Raw genomic sequence first — 17,837 nt, 5'->3', positions numbered from 1 at the left:
ACAGGAATGAATCCTGTTCCAGAGCTCCCTGGTAGAAGGGAGCCACCTTCACCAGCGATTTTAGGGCTGTCTGATGTTGGTGTTGGTACAACTGGGGAATGATCTGGATGGCTGATGCCCAAAGTGGTCAGAGGTGAGAGGCAGAGGGCACATATCTTCTGTTTGGAGAGAGCTCCAGCAGTTTGACACCCACTGTCTGGTGAGAGGTGGAGGGCACTTGGGGAGATCTCTAGCCAACTAACACCCACTGTCTTGTGAGGTGAGCCAGCGTCACATGCAGAGAAGCTAAACCCCTCGTCATTGCAGAACCCTGTGTCTGCAGCACGATTAAAACAATGCTTTTCCGTATGGACTCTTGCAAAGGTTTGGCAGATTTTCACATTTCTGTTCTCCAGTGCCTGTTAGATTCAGACAAGTTTATAGTCACATACACCCAGGGTAAGATGAAATTCCTTTCTTGCAAAAAACTCACAGAGCAAATGTGGTGTCAATACAACGACAGGCTTAAAACAGCAGAACAATGCAAAGATAATCGTGCAGTCTGAACTAGTGTCAGAATCAGTCGGGTTTCATTTAACCAGCTTATGTTTGAAATTTTTTTGCCTTGCAGTGCATAATAATAAAAAACCTAAAAAATACAAAAAAAAAGTATGTATTTAAATGAAACAAGTAGTCCAAAAACAGCAAGGTAGTTTTCATTGTCTATTCAGAAATCTGATGGTGGAGGTGAAGAAGCTGTTCCTGAAATGTTGTGTCTCTTCAGGCTCCTGTACCTCCTGCCTGATGGTATCAATGAGAAGAGGGCATGTCCTGGGTGATGGCTCATTAATGATAGATGCCACCTTTTTGAGGCATTGCCTTTTGAAAGTGTCCTGTGATGGATTGCTGAAGTGTAATAAGAGAGAGGAGAGTTAAAGCCCAGGTGTGTGGGGCTTACAGCTGTTAGCTCTGAGGCACACTGATACAAGAGATGCTGAGATCACCAGCTGACTGTAGGATGGTCAATGGTAGGTGATCAGTCTCATCTCTTCACATTGTGGAGGCCTCGTCCTTTACCCCTGAGCTGAGCGATCCTTAGTCACAAACTCTGCTTCACACTCTCTCTTTGACTTCTACTCTTGACCCACGACCTTCACCCTTGGTCTACGTTTCCCCACGTTGGCAGGTGAATGGAACAAGAGCAGAAATGTATAAGCACAGAGTGAGCAACAACAAAATTATGGAGGAACTCAGGTCAGGTAGCATCTATGGAGGGGAGTGAACAGTCAACGTTTAGGTCCAAGACTGGAAAAGAAGGGGATGATCATTCCCTGCACTGATGCTGTCTGACCTGCTGAGTTCCTCCAGTAATTTGTACGTGTGCAACTTAAGGTTTCCAGCATCTGCGGATGCTCCTGTGTCTATCACAGAGTGGTGGTGGTGGGGTTGGCAGTAAGGTGCACCAATTCAAAGCCCATGATTTGGAGCTGCCTTGATGATCTTCAGTGGAAACATTGTTTCATCCTTCCTTTGGAGAAAGCCAAATGTTGGAGCTCTCACTGACAAATAGTTCCTTACCCAACCTCTCCACCAGCCCTTGGCATGCCTGCCAGGGGGTTGGCTGTTTCTCTGACTGTGATGATACGAATTCCTTCTGTCTCCTCACGTTACTTCACTATGCAATTTGCTGCTGTTCTCTCTTATTTACTCTGCCAGGATAGATATGATTGTGGGCCCCCCACCCCCTTCAACTCCCCGGCATAAGAAGCTTAAAGGAGCCCTCACCACTTCCAAAGATTCAATCCAATACTCTCCTAGGTTAGGACTCATCAACAGAATGTTCTTTCTTTTCACTCAAGAATTATATATTCAAACAGCCAAACCCCTTCTACAAGAATACACCTGCTTCACAAAAACAGTAAGATCTATTCAAAATATCCTCTAATTATTTTGTTAAATTCCAGATCCCTCAGCACTATGTGAGAGTCTAGGTTGACTGACGAAGGGGTTTAGCTGTTATTGCTTGTAGTGTGCTGCAGAGTTCTCAACGCTTTTTGCCTTTTTAAGCAATTGGGAATGTTTGTGATCCTGCTGCTGGGGACTGAACAGGAACCAAACCATATCAGAGCTTTAGGGTTGGCGCTGCATGAGAGCATGTGGTTGCATGAGGCAAGGGCACTGGAACCCATGTCAGCTGCTTCCATTTGGAGACCCATGCAATGCTGGCATGCCAAAGCTTGCCTTGGATAAATGGTGGACCACCAGAATTAAAGGCCTTGGGCAAAGGAACATAGAAGTATTCCCAGGGCAGCCTCTGTCTACCCAACCACTAGACCCTTCCAGCACTGTCCTGCATAAGTCTGAGGAGCAGAATTAGGCCATTTGGCACATTGAGTCCGCTCTGCCTTTCCACCATGGCTGATTTAGTTTCCTTCTCAGCTCCTTTCTCCTGACCTTCTTCCCATAGCCTTTGATCAGCTTACTAATCAAGAACTCCACTTTAAATATACCCAATGAATTCCACAGATTCACCACCCTCTGGCCAATGAAATTCGTCCTCATCTCTGTTCAAATGGGATGTCGCTCTATTCTGAGGTCCCTCGGGTCATAGACTCTCACGCAATAGGAAACATCCTCTCCACATCCACTCTATCAAGGCCTTTCACCATTCGATAGGTTTCTATTAGATCACCCCTCATTCTTTTAAACTCCAGCAAGTACAGGCTCAGTGCTATCAAACACTCTTCATACGTTAAACAAACTTAAAGAGCAGCTCTCAAGTTGGATTCTCATTAGCTGGTTCGAGGTGCTTGAGAGGACAAATTTTCCAACTGTTTCTAAATATCTCTTGAAAAAGAGATGAGCTTTATTTGTCACATGTACATTGAAACAAACAGTGAAATGTGCCGTTTGTGTGAAATCAAATGTGAGAATTGTGCTGGGCGGCCTGCAAATGTCACCACACATTCGGTGCTAACATAGTATGCCCACAAAACCAAAGATGTAATGTTGGAGGAAACTAGAACACCTGGAGGAAACTCACATGGTCTCAGGGAGAATGAAGAAGCCCCTTACAGACAGCAGCAGGAATTGAACCCCAATTTTACAGCTGGTGCTGTAAAGCATTGTGCTAACTGCCGCGCTTCTGTGTTGCTCCCTAGCTTGTTCCTGATGAACTAAAGACATTTCCACCTTGTGATAAAACCCTGCGCTGCCGTGTAAAGCTGCAATCCTGCAGCTTTTGAATATTGCTCCACTGACCCCCTCACTGCCTCTGAACACCCGTCAGCTCCTTCACTCTAGACTTGCTTCTCCAAACACCTGGCAGCTGTCTTCTTCAAGATATCCCGTAAAACTGAGTGTCTGTGATGAGCCTGCAGCACATTTCTCCATTCAGAGTGCTTTATAAAAGCAAGTGTAGTTCTGTCTTAAACCAGTACAGGTAAAAACACAAGGTATGGTTTTACAAAACCCTCTCCATGTTGTAGTCTTCTAATTCACCCCTTGCCCTTCTCCTTTGTTATAGGTACTAACCGTCAACAATAATGATGAGTTAGGCACAGCGAGAATCTATATTTACTGACAAATGCCTTTATTAGCTTGGTTAAAAAGCATGCAAATTTACAAAACTAAATAGCTGTGTGCACACCCACTTGGTTTCCCTGACCCTCCATGAACACCCAAAGAACAGAAAAGATAATACCTGTGAAAAGGAGTCTCCGCTGCACAGGTTTTCCTTTTGATCCCGATGTAATCTCCACATTTCAGACATGGGGGCATCCCCTTCTGTGATGTTTGGGCCCCACAGAGTTGTTGCTGGCTGTACTCCCAAAATCCTCCATTCGTACCCTTTTTCTTGTCGATTCAATGAGTTGTTTCAAATTTGTTGGCTCAGCCTTATCTGACTGACCTGTGTCAACTTCTTATTGGATGTGGCCCAAGACTACAAGCCGTATTCCTTTATGACACCTTTCCCCAGACTTGTGCCCAAGATAAATTCCTTGCACATCCCAGGTTCCACGATGCACTTCCTTTGTAGTGCAGAGAGGGGATTCTTCCTGGTAGTGTCAATTCTTAGACTGACAGTGCCTTCCAACTTGGCTCCCTTCTTGTGTACACTCAACACTCCCAACAGCAGTTGCCCTTTCCCGCTGTGCCACTCAGAGGAAACAACCTCCACTAGTGCAAGCATTTCCCATCCTCCCCTAAGCTGGAGTCTTTCTCTGCAGCACCCTGGCATGGTGCAGCATCTGTGAGGACCTGGGCCCCTGTCCAACCTGACGCCTTCTCTCCCAGAGGGTGTCTGCATCAGCCCCACGTGAAGTGTGTTTGTCCACATGCTGAATCCATTTCCCACTCATCACTTGGCACACCACCCCTCACAAGTTTTGGACATTGTTGTACTTGGAGGCTGGCTTTCAGGCACATCAGTGAGGTGAGAACTGAGGTCACTCTTTCTTGTGCTGAAGGCGCCTGACACTGCATTTAGTCCCGATGCAGGTTCTGAAACATCAACCACCCCTTTACCTCCACAGGTACTGCCTGACCCGCTAAGTTGCTCCAGCAGTTTATCTTTGTCTCTGAATTTAGAAAGTTTTGCATGGTCTAGTACTGACAGAACTTCGCTATCCACAGTGTGGAATGTTTTGACCCTGCTGTCAATTTACACCTCTGGCTCAGAGTGGTACTCCTGTATAAATGGATTATTATTGCCACCACCCCAGCTGAATGTGGAATCATAACTCTGCATATAAATCACCGAGACCCAGATACAAAAAAGCTCACTCCCCTTCACTTCAATGTTGACTCTTCTGCCATTGGCTGGGGAGATTGTAATCTCCCCTTCAGTGGCTTATTGAGTGTGCCTACCTTTATCCAGCTTGTTTGTAGAAGACAATTGCCTTTGCCGTCAGCTGCTTTCTGTGTAAATGTCTCAGCTGCCAGCTTTTCATGACTGTGCTTAATTTTCTGTCTGTTGGTTTCACTTACCTGCATGTCTCTGCAGTTGCATCGTGGGGAAATGTCTTTCTGATAATTGCTGTTCAGATCAATTTCAGGCTTTTTGCATAACCATTTCCTCCTCCACCCTTCACAAAAAGAAAGAAAACTTTCCACCTATTCTTTCCTTAAAAAGAATTCTTTCCTCTTCTGACAAATCTTTCTCTTTAAAGAGCCCCAGTAACCTCTAACCTGTTGCCTTGCATTCTGAATCTAACCTTTGCTCGTCATGGCATAGTTCTGCTGGGCCCAGGGCTGCTTCACATTCTAATCTATTTCCTGAGCTGTCTGTGTGTCTCCTCCCCAACGGCAGAGTCGACCAAATCGTCGGCCGAGGTCCCCAGATTCAGGAGAAAGACCGCTCCAAGATTCCAGCGGAGACAGAGATTCAAGAAGATCCCAGTATGATGGGGCGGCTGGGCAAGATGGAACGACAGGTAACGAATGGCAACTAGTGCAGAGAGTGGTCTCTACCAAGTTCAGGATTTGTCACCTGATACCTGAGGCATAAACTGAGGGAGGATCCAATCACAGTGAAACACACAGCACAGAGACGGGCCATTGGTCCATTGAACATAGAATACAGGCCCTTTGGCCCACAATGTTATCCCAGTCCTTTAAACCTACTCCAAGATCAAGCCAACCCTTCTCTTTCACATACAACTCCACTTTTTTTTTAACCATGTGCCTATCTTTGGCGGGCTGCAGTCATAACAATCTCTTAAGTACTTTGCAGGGACCAACAAGAAGCATGTAAGCACAGCGGCCAATGTTGGAGTGGACAGTGTTAGAGTGGTCAGGCTTTGAAGATAAAGGAGCAGGCTAGCACTTAAGCTGGAAGTTGGAGGGATAACAAGTGAAGGCAGAGGAACTCTCCTCCTGTAATGTGTGGGATAGCAGGGCACCTGACAGTTTCCCTGATGACTACCTCAGTGGAAAGTGCATCCAACTGCAGCTCCTGACTGACAAGGTAAAGGAACGGGAGCTGGAGATGGTTACACTCAGGATCATCCGAGCGGCTGTTTCTGAGATGCTCACACCCCTAGTGCAGGCTTGAGAAGCAAAGCATCAGTGTAAAGTTCCCCAGCACAAATATACCCCAGTGGCACTGTGGCCAGTTCTGAGGCTCAGCAGGGAAGCATAAAGTCAGGCAGAGTGATGGTGATAGTTGGGGCAGACCAGGAGTTTGAATCCACAGAAGAGATACCAGGATTGTGTTGCCCCCTAGGTGCTAGGGTCCAGGACGTCTCAGCGGCTGCAGGAAGTTTACACATTAAAATGTCAACGATTTGTATAATGGAGTTGATAGCTTTGAGGCCAAGTTTGTGGATGATACAAAGAGGGGCAAGTAGTGCTGAGGAAGCAGGCTCTCTGCAGGGAGATTTAGACAGATTAGGAGAATGGACTAAGAAGCGGCAGATGGAATAGGGTAGAAAAGTGAATGGTCTATTTTCTAAAGGGGGAGAAAATTAAAGAATCAAAGGTGCAAAGGGACTTGGGAGACTTCGTGCAGAATTCCCCAAAAGGTAACTTGTAGGTTGAGTCGGTAGTAAGGAAGGCAAATACAATGTTAGCATTATTTCGAGAGGGCTAGAATACAAGAGAAAGGATGTATTCATCTGACTGCACTTGAGTATTGTGAACAGTTCTGGGCTCTTTATCTAAGAAAAGATGTGCTGGCATTGGAGAGGGTCCAGAGGAGGTTCACAATAGTGATTACGGGAATTAAAGGCTTAACATATGAAGAGCTTTTGATGGCTCTGGGCCTATAGTCACTGGAGTTTAGAAGAATGATGGAGGGGGGGACCTCATTGAAACCTTTTGAATATTGCAAGTCCTAGATAATGTGGTTGTAGAGAGGATGTTTCCTGTAGTTGGGGAGTCTAGGAGCAGAGGGTACTGCCTCAGAATAAAGGGACGTCCCTTTAGAACAAAGATAAGGAGGAATCTCTAGCCAGAGGTGGTGAATCTAGAATTCATTGCCACAAGATGTCATTAGAAGCAAAGACATTGAGTATGTTGAAAGTGGAGCTTTATAGGTTTTTGATTAATCAGGGTGTCAAAGGTTACGGGGAGAAGGCAAGAGAATTGGGTTGAGAGGGACAATAGATCAGTCATGCAGGAATGGCAGAGCAGACATGGTGGGCTGAATGGCCGAATTTCTGCTCCTAGGTCTATGAGTTAATAAAATGTTCCTAATATATCTGCCTCAAACACCATACTAGCAAGGCTTTCCATGCACCCACTGGTCACCTACCTCTGACCACCCCCAATACTTCCCTCCAATAACCGTAAATTATGCATTTCCGTCCTGGGAAAAAGTCTCTGGCTATCAACTAAATCTGTACCTCTTATTTTTATTTAGTTTTGCCGCTCAGCAATCCTGATTTAACCCCAGTCTGAACTTGGGACAATTTACAATGACCTATGAAATTACTACCTGCTACCTGTTTGAACTGTGAGAGGAAACCGCAGCACCTGGAGAAAACTCAGGCATTCCATGGGGAGGACGTACAGACTCCTTACAGAGGATGCCGGAATTGAACTCCAGACTTTGATGCCCTGAGCTGCAACAGCATCACGATAATCGCTGTGATACCATGACATCCCACTTATACCCACTCCTATCATCTAGTACATCTTTACCAAGTTGTCTTCCATCCTGCTTCACTCCAAAGAGAAAAGTCCTAGCTCGCCCTCATGAGACATCCAATCCTTATGGGGCAGAACTCTGTAGCATTAGATTCAGGATCAGAGGGATAGTCTGTCACTACATTTAAAGATTCTGTTTGCCTCTGTGTGAAGTTTGGTTCATTATTGAAGGTGCTGCTGATAAGTTAAGCCTAGGGGTTAACTTCATGCAGGGTAGTGAGACTTGACCCTGGGTATGTGTACAGAGTGCATCAGGTAGTAGTTACATATTGCACCTGGCTCTGAAATGCACCTCCATGGAACTCTGTGTATTAATGCAGATGTGAGTGTAGGTACATCGAGCTGTTTGTATCTGTAGAGGAGGGCAGTGAACCGGCTGCCCCTGGCTGGCTTCAGTTCTCTTTCTTTTAGTCTGCAGGACACAAAATGGGGTGGGCATGAGGCTTGCAACCTCATCACAAAAACAGAACAATAGAAATGCCAAAGACCTTATCCCCGGGAGAGGAAGGGTCTTTGCAAAGATGTATGAAGTTGCGTGGAGAGGGGAGAGTGACACGGACTTGGAAGCATGCACCCCCTCCGTGGATGCCTGTTGTGGATGATATCACCATAGTGAGCTTTATCTCATGTAATGATGCCTGAGCACAGGAAGGAGATGGGGAGCCTAGTGATGTGACGTGACAGCCTTCCCTCAAAGTTAATAAAACAAAAGAGCTTGTTATTAACTTGAGAAAGGACGAAGAGGTGATAAACCAAGGACAGCAGTCACATTCTGACTACGGGCACAGGGAAATCGGAGCAAGGCAGACTGGAACGTTGTGATTTAGTGTGTGAATGGTCTGTGGATGAGGGTTCATTAGCCAGCTTGTTAATGAATGGCTTTTTAACAGGCTTGGTTACTGGGCAACTGATTCGTGGATGGATTTGGCTGTTGGGCTACTGGTTAGGGTTAGCTAGTAAATGGAAACATTAGGCAGTTAGTTCACGGTGACTGCTTACTCGGTAGATGGTTATTGAGTGACTAGTTGGTTGGTGGGCAGCTGGTTACTGAATGGATGGTTAATGAGCTGGTTAGTCAGTGGTGGCTAGTTAATAGGTTGGTTCTTGGGCAGCTAATGGTGGCTATTTAGGGGTTTGTTGGGCAGCTGGTAACTCCTAAGTGAGCTGATTATTGGGCAACTGGTTAGTGGTCAAGTCGTTAATGGGATGGCAATTGTGTAGTTGGTCAGAACATAACTCATAATGAGCTGGTTAGTGAGCAAGTCATTCATGGACTGGTTGTAGGGTTGTTGGTGACGAGTTAGAGGACTTGTTGCTGGGTAGCTGGTCAGGGGGGTAAACTCATTAATGAGCAAGTTATTGGGTAGCTGTTCAGTGGTGACTGGGTTGGGATGAGTGACCAGGCTCTCTGTGTTGCAGGTTCACTCCATGGAGAAGAAGCTAGACTTCCTAGTCAACATCTACATGCAGCAGATGGGAATCCCACAGTCGGAGAGCCAGGCTTACTTCATCTCCAAAGAGCCAGACCCTGCACCGCCGTACCACAGCCCGGTGGACAACATGGAGCTCCTTGAGAAGAACACCAATGCCAACAAGAGTGGCTGCCCGTGCACTGTGCTCAGACCCTTCCCCGGGCACACGGGGACAACACTGGCGCCCCAGGGCTGCCCGCCGTCAGCCTCCTCTCACCAACATTCGGCCAACGGCCTCAGCCGTCACAGCCATGGCACGTTGACCTTTGTCACCTCGCCTGTGGGCGATGGCACAGCCTTCATCAGGATCCCACCACCGCCCTCCACCTCCCACGATCGGATGTCCAGCCACGGGGGGCCAGGCAGGGAGCACGGGAGACATGAGGAACACGCCTGTAAGCGGCCAGATGGGGCGCTGAGAGAGAGGGACAGCGACACATCCATCTCCATCCCCTCGGTGGACCACGAGGAGCTGGAGCGCTCCTACAGTGGCTTCAGCATCTCGCAGTCCAAGGACAACTTGGAAAGCGCTGGCCATGGCCCTTACCCTGGTGTCAACCCCTGGGCCAAGACCAGGCTGTACATCGCTGAAGGGGAGAGCGACACGGACTCGGAAGCATGCACCCCCTCCGGACCCCCGAGGTCCTGTACCGTTGACGGGGCCCATTGCGACTTTGCATGGATTTCAAAATAGACAACATGGTGTGGTTCAGCTTGGGGTGTGGGAGGGCGGGGGGAGTAAGTCCTCGCTTGCGCGGGGTGGGGGAAGCCACACTGCTCCAAGTTCGAGGGTCAGCGTGGCCCCCCATCCCTGAGTGTCCTGACCACACGCAGCAGCCTCCACCCCGCCTTCCGATCACCCCTGGGGTTCTCGACAGACTCCCCATGGACCGAACCTCCCTGCCCTGCGCCAGGCGGGCACGTCCCAATCCCACCGTCCGATCCTCCGCCGCCTGCCCCGGGAGTCCGACTACTGAATGTACCTTTGGCACCTCCTCACCACCACGTGGGGGTGGTGGTTGCGGGATAGGGGCGGGGTTGGGGGGAGAGTAAACTCCAACAAAGAACAGTGGCGAAGTTTCCGGGGAAACCCGAAAGCACGGATCAGCCGGAGCTAAAGGTAAGGTTAGGGAACTGGAGCTGGAAGATTCTCCCGAGAGGAGGAAGAGGTGGTGAAGCAGCTCCTATAGCCGTCTCATCGTCTGACGTTCCTACATTCCTGAGTGTCTTTGACCTTAGTAACACATTTAAAATGCAGGTTGGATAGCATCTACGGAGGGAAATAAGTAGTTGATGTGTTCAGGTTGAAACCCTGCATCAGATTGTCAGACCATTATTATACCTCAGCATGAAACATTGACTGTCGATTCTCCTCTGTAGCTGCTGCCTGACCTGAGTTCCTCCAGCATTTTGTGTGTGTTATTCTGGACTTCCAGCATCTCGTTTACTTTTGACCTTAATCATGTTTGATTTTAACTATGCTTCATTGTAAAATGCTTCAGTTGAAGGTTGTGGGGAGAGTGAAGTTGCGGCTACAACTCTGTACCCAGGCTGCCTCTCCCGGACGGTTTATTCAGTGGCTGTCCCTGTATGATCCCGTGGGGCTCTGGTCAGGTGTTAATGAAGGTCTGGAACAGACCACTCTGTCTAGAGTCCAATTTTCCCTGGCCCATAAGGAACTAACCCCCTACCCCTGTCTCTGTCCCAGAATAGACTTGTTAATATATCTGTTCCTCCCCTACCCCACCATCCCTGTCCCAGAACTGACCTGTTAATATCTTTGTACCCCCCCCAGCAAATTTAGCATCTTATTTAAGGTATTTGACTCTAATTCAGTCCTCCCAATGGTCAGCTGGACTCTAACCTGATGGCATGAACACTGCTTTCTCCAAATTATGGCGATTGGCCCAATCTGGCCTCTTCCCTCTTCTCACCTACTCCTGGTGGCCCTCCTTCCCTTTCTCCCACAGTCCACTCTCTAATTTAGATTCATTTCGCAGCCTTTAACCTTTACACCTATCATTTCCTAGCTTCGCACTTAACCCCTTCTCCCCCCCTTCATCTATCACGTCTAGCTTCTCCCCCTTCACCTCCTTTTCCTGCCATCTTCCCCTTTCCAGGCCATCGACTGTTTATTCCCCTTCAGCCTGACTCGCTGAATCTCCCCAACATTTAGTATGTGTTGCTCTGGCTTCCCAGCATCTGCGGAATGTCCTATGTTTATGGTCGGCTATCCATCCTATCGTGTTCCACAGTTGTGAGTTCGACACGGGCCGCCCCTTCTTTGCCACACCCTCTTCAACGTTAGTTTTGACAAAATGTGCAGATGCTGGAAGTCGAAAGAAACACAGTCAGAATGGGGGAGGAGCTCAGCAGGCAAGTCGCCTCTATGGAACAGAACAATCAGCCGACGTTTCGACCTGAAACGTTCACGGTTTTTCTTCTCCATAGATGCTGTTTGGCCTGCTGAGTTCCTCCCCCATCTTGCTTCAATTTTTTTGATTTGTATCCTCGCTGTATCCCTCCTAAACAACGGTATTGAGGGAGGGGTTCTCTCGCTCTCTCTGAATAGGCTTTAACCTATTTGCTCTTCGGGTTCCCCGCCGTACAGTTTCGGAGGTGACCCGGAGCCCAATACATTTACCACCTCCAGCCCACTGCGGTACCTACACCGATCGTTCTGCTTGTTCATTTGCGACTGAGTAGCGGCTGTTGCTTTCGGAATGGGAGTCCTGCCATCGCCTTGGAAGCTGAGCCTCGTTTGGTTCCGAGTCTCTCCCTCACCACTGTAAACCCCAGGGACAGAGTGCGCTCGGTGGCTCAAAACAGACCATAGCTTGGGTCTGTTACCATTTGACCTCCCGCTTGCCTTATTCCCTCCCCCCCACCCATTGGCCCGTTCTCAGAGCACACCGCCTTCCCACAGCCAATTGCAAATGACGTCCACAGGCCAGAATTTAGTTCCGCCGATTCCCACCTCCCTGCCGCCCTTCCAGTCTACAAACGAAGGAAATGTTCATATGGACAAGAGTGTCATGTTACTGACCTAGCTGGTCTTTCACTGATATACGTCTGAGAGTCTGATCGTCGACTTCTGAGGACTCCAAGACAGAGGGCGGCCACAGCTTTGCACATTTGTGCCTTAAACAGATGCCTTGCATGGGTCAACCGACTCTCCGGAGTAGTTAGCACGAACTCTCCTGAAAGAACTCCCTCGGAACTCACTGTGAAGTTGGGGACTAGTTTACAGTTAACCATTTTTGCCACTACCAGTATATACAAGGCTTCATTAACCTATATCCACAGGAATTCCTGTGGCCCGCTTATTAAGATAGCAAGTCCACCTCTCGCCCTGCTCCCGACACACCGCTAGGATTTTCCAACCGCAGCTGGCGTTTATGCAGCGTCCGTTATGTAGCTGGACATCCCAAGGTGTTTCACAAACGCAAGAGCCGGCAGTGTGCCACCACCTTACTGGGGCATCTGCCGTCGCCAGAGTCCTCTGTCCTGGGCCAGTCTTTCAAGTTGTCCCTAGATGTCGCCCGTCTTCTTGGCGGACCGCTCCTCTTCCAGGGATGAGGCCCTTGCACTTCTGTTATGTTTCTGTAGTTCTGGGTTTTTACGGGATGGGGTTGCTAGTCCCATGTCCAATCATCCTCCTTTCACAGCCAGACTTGAGACCGTCCGTGGCGGAGTGAAATGGTCTTTTGCACTCTACTGTTTTCACGAAACAACAGGTGTAGACTCTTCCCTGGTGTAGCATCTCAGGCAGTGGTGAAGGAATTGTATTTTACCTCTGTGCCGAAGAGCACGCACTGTGTAAATAAGGAACATCTGGGAAAACCGTACGTATTCTAGCATCCATGTCCCAATGGTGACGAGTGTGCCACGGAAATGCTGACCACACCCCAGATTCAGCCGTGAAGGAGCACTGGCGTTGCCCCAGACCGGTAACCCGAAGAGCTCTCATTTAGGTAATCTAATCGGCGAGCTCTCTTGATTCACCCGGGGGCGCTAAGCCTTTTCGCAGTGGTTTAAGTAGGGGGTGTGGAACCCAAGGAATGTTACTTTCAGATCATGATAGTTTTAGTTTAAAGAAAACTCACCGTTAGTAATGGGTAAACCTCTCCTTCCCTGGTCTGGGGTTCACACGCAGGTGTCCTCTGAAATGGCCCGCCCAGGGACGGGACGGTATGACCACTGATAGAATAAATGACCCAACAGACCCCCCCCCTTACTAAATCTGGCTACCTCTCTCCTCCATAACACCCGCAATTTTCAGCAAACCTTTGCCTGTGAAGCACATTGGGATATTTCACTACAGACGGTAGGTAGGTGGTAGCTGTTACCGAGAGTATCCCGCTTGCTAATGGTTTTATGTGAATCGCTTTGTTAGTCACGGGTTTTCAGATGTGCTGTGCTGCGGGCTGTGGTTCACAGGTGCCTTGAGTTAATTCTTACACCGGTTATCAAAACGGCGACGTCTGCGTACGGATACCACAGGTTATTACTAATGCTTCAGCGGGTTATCACAAACAGAGACACAAAGACTCACAGAGACGTATGGTGCCTTCTAAAAATATTCAGCACCCCCCCCCCACCACTTTGTTCCCAGAAATGATTGTTAGAATCAGGAATTTTGATCAATTTAACTGACATTTTTTAAATTTGTGAATCAATGTAAAATGTTACAGCAGAGCCCCTAAAGCAAGGACACTTGTAAAGTATGAAAAATTAAAAATACAAAAACTAATGGCAGCATTTTAAACGTATTCATCCCCTTTTGCTCAGTACTTAGTTGAACCACCTCTCACAGCTATTACAGCCAGTAGTCTTTTTGGATAAGTCTCTTTTAGCTTTGCACTATGATGGAGCAAGATTTGCCCATTCGATCTTGCAAAATTGCTCAGGCTGTGCCAGGTTAGTTGATGACCGGCGGTGGACAGTAATCCTGAAGTCTTGCTAGCGTTGTTCGATCCGTCAGGATTCTGACTGCTCCACTCAAAGGACATCCATTCTCTTCATTTGAAGCCGGTCCGGCAGTGTGCTCTGGGTCGTTGTCCTGAAAGACAGACTTCCTTCTCAGTTTAAGCTTTCTGGCAGACGCTAGCAGATTTTTTATCCAGGATCTCGCTATATTTAACAGCATGATTTACACCAATGTATTGCTTAATGCCGAGGCCAAAATGTTCCATTTCAGTCTTATCAGACCACAAGGTCTTCTTCCACATATTTACTGTGTTTGCAAAGTCTTTTTTTTCAGTCAGGCTTCTTCCTTGCCACAAAAAGTACCTTTAGAGATTGTGGAGCCACGAAGTTCATCTCCATTTGCAGCCACTGACGCCTGCAGCTCACTCAAAGTGCCATAGTAGCAGCCTGTCTTACAGGTGTCATTCTTTGGTGACTAAGTTCAGAGGGTTGGCCTGAATAGGCAGTGGTTTCATCTTCGCGATGGATTGTTCTGAACTCCAGGGTATAAACTCTGCCTTTGGACGGTCTTGTACCATTTCCCTGATTTGTCTTGAATGCTCTTTTGTCATCATTGCGGTGTGGCCCATTGAAAATCTACTGTAAACTTGAACCTTACAGAGAGAGGGGTTATTTATTCAGGCGATCTTCCAATTTTCTACATTTACAAATTGAGTGAGTTGGTAACGGTTAGGGTTATCTACTGCAGCTGAGGAAAGGTAGCGCCGTAATTACAAAGGGGATAAATACTTTTTCAGCCTCACAATTTTGGTTTTTAGCAAATTATTGGCAGGTTTTGGAATTCTTTTGATTTGACTTAATATTTTATCGATTAGCTCAAAACCCTTTCAATATATTTTAAATTTACAAACTGAGTAAAATGTGAAAATAGTGGGGGCTGAATACTTTTTCAAGGCACAATATCTTCACAGATGCCGATAGACTGCCTCTGTCTGCCAGTTTCAGATTTTTGCAGAGCTGATGTAACAGTGCAGTCTCTGTCAGCAGCTGCTTCCTGACCTGCGTGTTTCCAGCCCCCGCATTAAGATGCCACCTGTGCCTCCCTTCGCCCCAAATCCTTCCATTCCGTAACTCAGACTTGAATATTAGTTAAACTGTGTGATCATTTGCCGAATCCCTCAGTGAGATCTCCCAGGGATTTGCTATTGCACATGTTAAGGTGGAGCGGACTGGCTGGGTTGAATGGCCTAATTTCGCTCTTACGGTGAACTGGATGCAATAGTTGCAACCTCCCAGATATGTGATCTTTGATACACGTTCCTCAATTGCATTGAATCTGAACCTTGCCCCGGCTTATTCTATGTATAAACTTCTGTGCTCCTTCAACCCCTCGATTAGATTCCAGCCTAGTACCTTCTCCCGGATATCTGTTATTCAATATATGAACAGCCTGACCCGTTCGATTAGTCTCTACACTGTAAGTCAGCAATCCCTTGGTTAAAACTCAAGCATGTGTGCAGGATCAGTCCACCCTCAGTTAATTTCCACCCTGTGATTCCTGTGAGTATATCCGGTCAATCTCGGGATTAGATTGCAGTTTGCACATTCCCGAATATGGCATATTCTCCATATCACCCTCTGAGTTCCAGGTTTAGATTCCAGCCTGGAACCCACTCCAGGAGATCTGTTATTTTGTATTTAAACCTCCGAACTGGCGGATTAAATTCCAGCCTGTACCCCAGTCCTGGGGATCAGTCACAAAAAAGCCCCAAATAGACCAATATTTGTAGTCCTTTATTCCCTGGAGATCTATAATTTCACATTTGAGCTCTCTGAACCCCTGAACTAGATTTTAGTTCACTACCTGTTCCCGGAAAACTCGGTGTTCAGTGTAAAAACTCACTTCATTGATCTAATAGCTGTTCAGAATTCCTGCAGCTTTTCAAATCCCCGATTCCCGCCCCCCCCCGTACCGGATTTCCCCCTGTGTTTGAAGGCAGGTGTGCTGGGAGAATATTGCATGAATCCGCAGCATTAATAGATGTAGTTAGTTTTAACAATAAATATGATATCCTGCTAGGCATGTACACATGTCCCAATGCTATTTTGAAACAAATTACTGCATTTATAAAATTTAATGGTGAAATAACATGCATCGAGTGGTAAAACTAGCACTCTCTACTCCTGTTTCCTAACCCAGATCTTTTTACTCCGAAGGTTAATAAAAGCTATTTATCGGGACTTTTACAATTTCTATACACAGAGGAGCCTTGTTCTATACAGTGACGGTGGAGACGGTGCCTACGCCAGCAGTGTATGAAGCAGTTCCACACGTTGCTACACAGTTGGGAAACTGGTTGCATTCATGAGCGGGGGAGGCAGGCGGCTGAAGGGGTGTGGGGGTATCGCTACCCCGGTGAATGAGACTGAGAGTGTGTGCCGCTGTATATTATCCAGGACAGCCTGGTTAGATGACGTCTGACTGTATGCGAGTTTGACCGCGTTTGTAAAGATTCCACGAATTATATATTATTAAATAAAGGATATGCACTTACAAAGTACAGGCAAGCTCTGCCTCGTTGGTTGAGGTCATGATTCCATGGCTGACAGGGCTATCTATTGGCGATTATCCAGTACGCAGTGACCAGCGCTAACGGCCCTCCAGGTGGGGATGAACCGATGCTGTCCATGTGATGAAGGTGCTCACCATTGCTGGTGGGGAGGGGTTCCAGAACTCAAGCGGAAGTTGATAGCATTTTGTTTCAGGGGCGTCAAGGGTTACTGGGAGAAGGCAGTAGAATGGGGTTCAGGGTTCAAAGTAAATTTATTATCAAAGTACACATGTCACCATAAAGTACCCCGATATTCATTTTCTTGCGGATATTGACAATAAATATAAACGAACACAAAATCAGTGAAAATCCGCGCACAAGACGGACAAACAACCAATGAGCAAAAGACAACAAACTGCAAGTATTAAAAGACAAAAAGGCAGTGAATATCGTGAGCATGAGATGAAGAGGCATTGAATGCGAGTCCATGGGTTGTGGGAGCATTTCAATGATGGCGCAAGTGAAGTTGAGCGAAGTTTTCCTCTGGTGATTGAGGGGTAATATCAGTTCCTGAACCTGGCGGTGTGAGTCCTGAGGCTCCTGTATCTCCTTCCTGATGGCAGCAGTGAGTACAGAGCACATCCTGTGTGGTGGGAGTGTTTGATGATGGATGCTGCTTTCCGTGGCAGCGCTCCCTGTAAATGTGCTCAATGGTGAGGAGGCCTGTATCCGTCACCCGCGATGGACCCGCAATGACCGGTCCGCGTCCGTCACCCACGGTGGACCGGTCCGCGGTATCCGTCACCCGCGGTGGATCCGCGATGGCCGGTCCGCGTCCGTCACCCGCGATGGACCCGCAATGACCGGTCCGCGTCCGTCACCCACGGTGGACCGGTCCGCGGTATCCGTCACCCGCGATGGACCCGCAATGACCGGTCCGCGTCCGTCACCCGCGGTGGACCCGCAATGACCGGTCCGCGTCCGTCACCCGCGGTGGATCCGCGATGACCAGTCCGCGGTATCCGTCACCCGCGATGACCGGTCTGTACTGTATCCATTACTTTTTGCAACTCTTTCAGTTCAAAGACTTTGGTATTTCCATACCATGGTGTTATGCTACCAGTCAGTACGTTCTCCACGACGCATCTGTAGAAGTTTGTCAAAGTTTTAGATGTCATGCCGAATCTTTGCAAACTCCCAAGATAGTAGAGGCGCTGCCTGCCATGGTGGAATGGCGGAGCAGTCTCGACGGGCC

The 17,837-nt window shown here is 47.8% G+C and overlaps 1 protein-coding gene across 5 annotated transcripts in view; it reads left to right on the top strand.

Moving 5' to 3' along the window:
- Positions 1 to 16,589, top strand: part of LOC140736280 (potassium voltage-gated channel subfamily KQT member 2-like) — a 136,807-nt gene extending 120,218 nt beyond the window's left edge. For 3 of the 5 annotated variants that reach the window (XM_073062237.1, XM_073062236.1, XM_073062235.1), the window contains 3 exons: positions 1,696 to 1,797; positions 5,291 to 5,414; positions 9,049 to 16,589. In XM_073062237.1, the coding sequence (XP_072918338.1) occupies positions 1,696 to 1,797; positions 5,291 to 5,414; positions 9,049 to 9,795 (973 nt within the window). In that variant the 3' untranslated portion in view covers positions 9,796 to 16,589. The remainder of the gene's footprint in view (positions 1 to 1,695; positions 1,798 to 5,290; positions 5,415 to 9,048) is intronic. The other 2 variants (XM_073062239.1, XM_073062238.1) reach the window with 1 other exon arrangement.
- Positions 16,590 to 17,837: the final 1,248 nt, after the last annotated feature.

Source organism: Hemitrygon akajei, chromosome 11 (assembly GCF_048418815.1).
Source record: "Hemitrygon akajei chromosome 11, sHemAka1.3, whole genome shotgun sequence".
Classification (NCBI taxonomy): domain Eukaryota; kingdom Metazoa; phylum Chordata; class Chondrichthyes; order Myliobatiformes; family Dasyatidae; genus Hemitrygon; species Hemitrygon akajei.
This window is presented reverse-complemented; position numbering and strand designations above follow the sequence as displayed.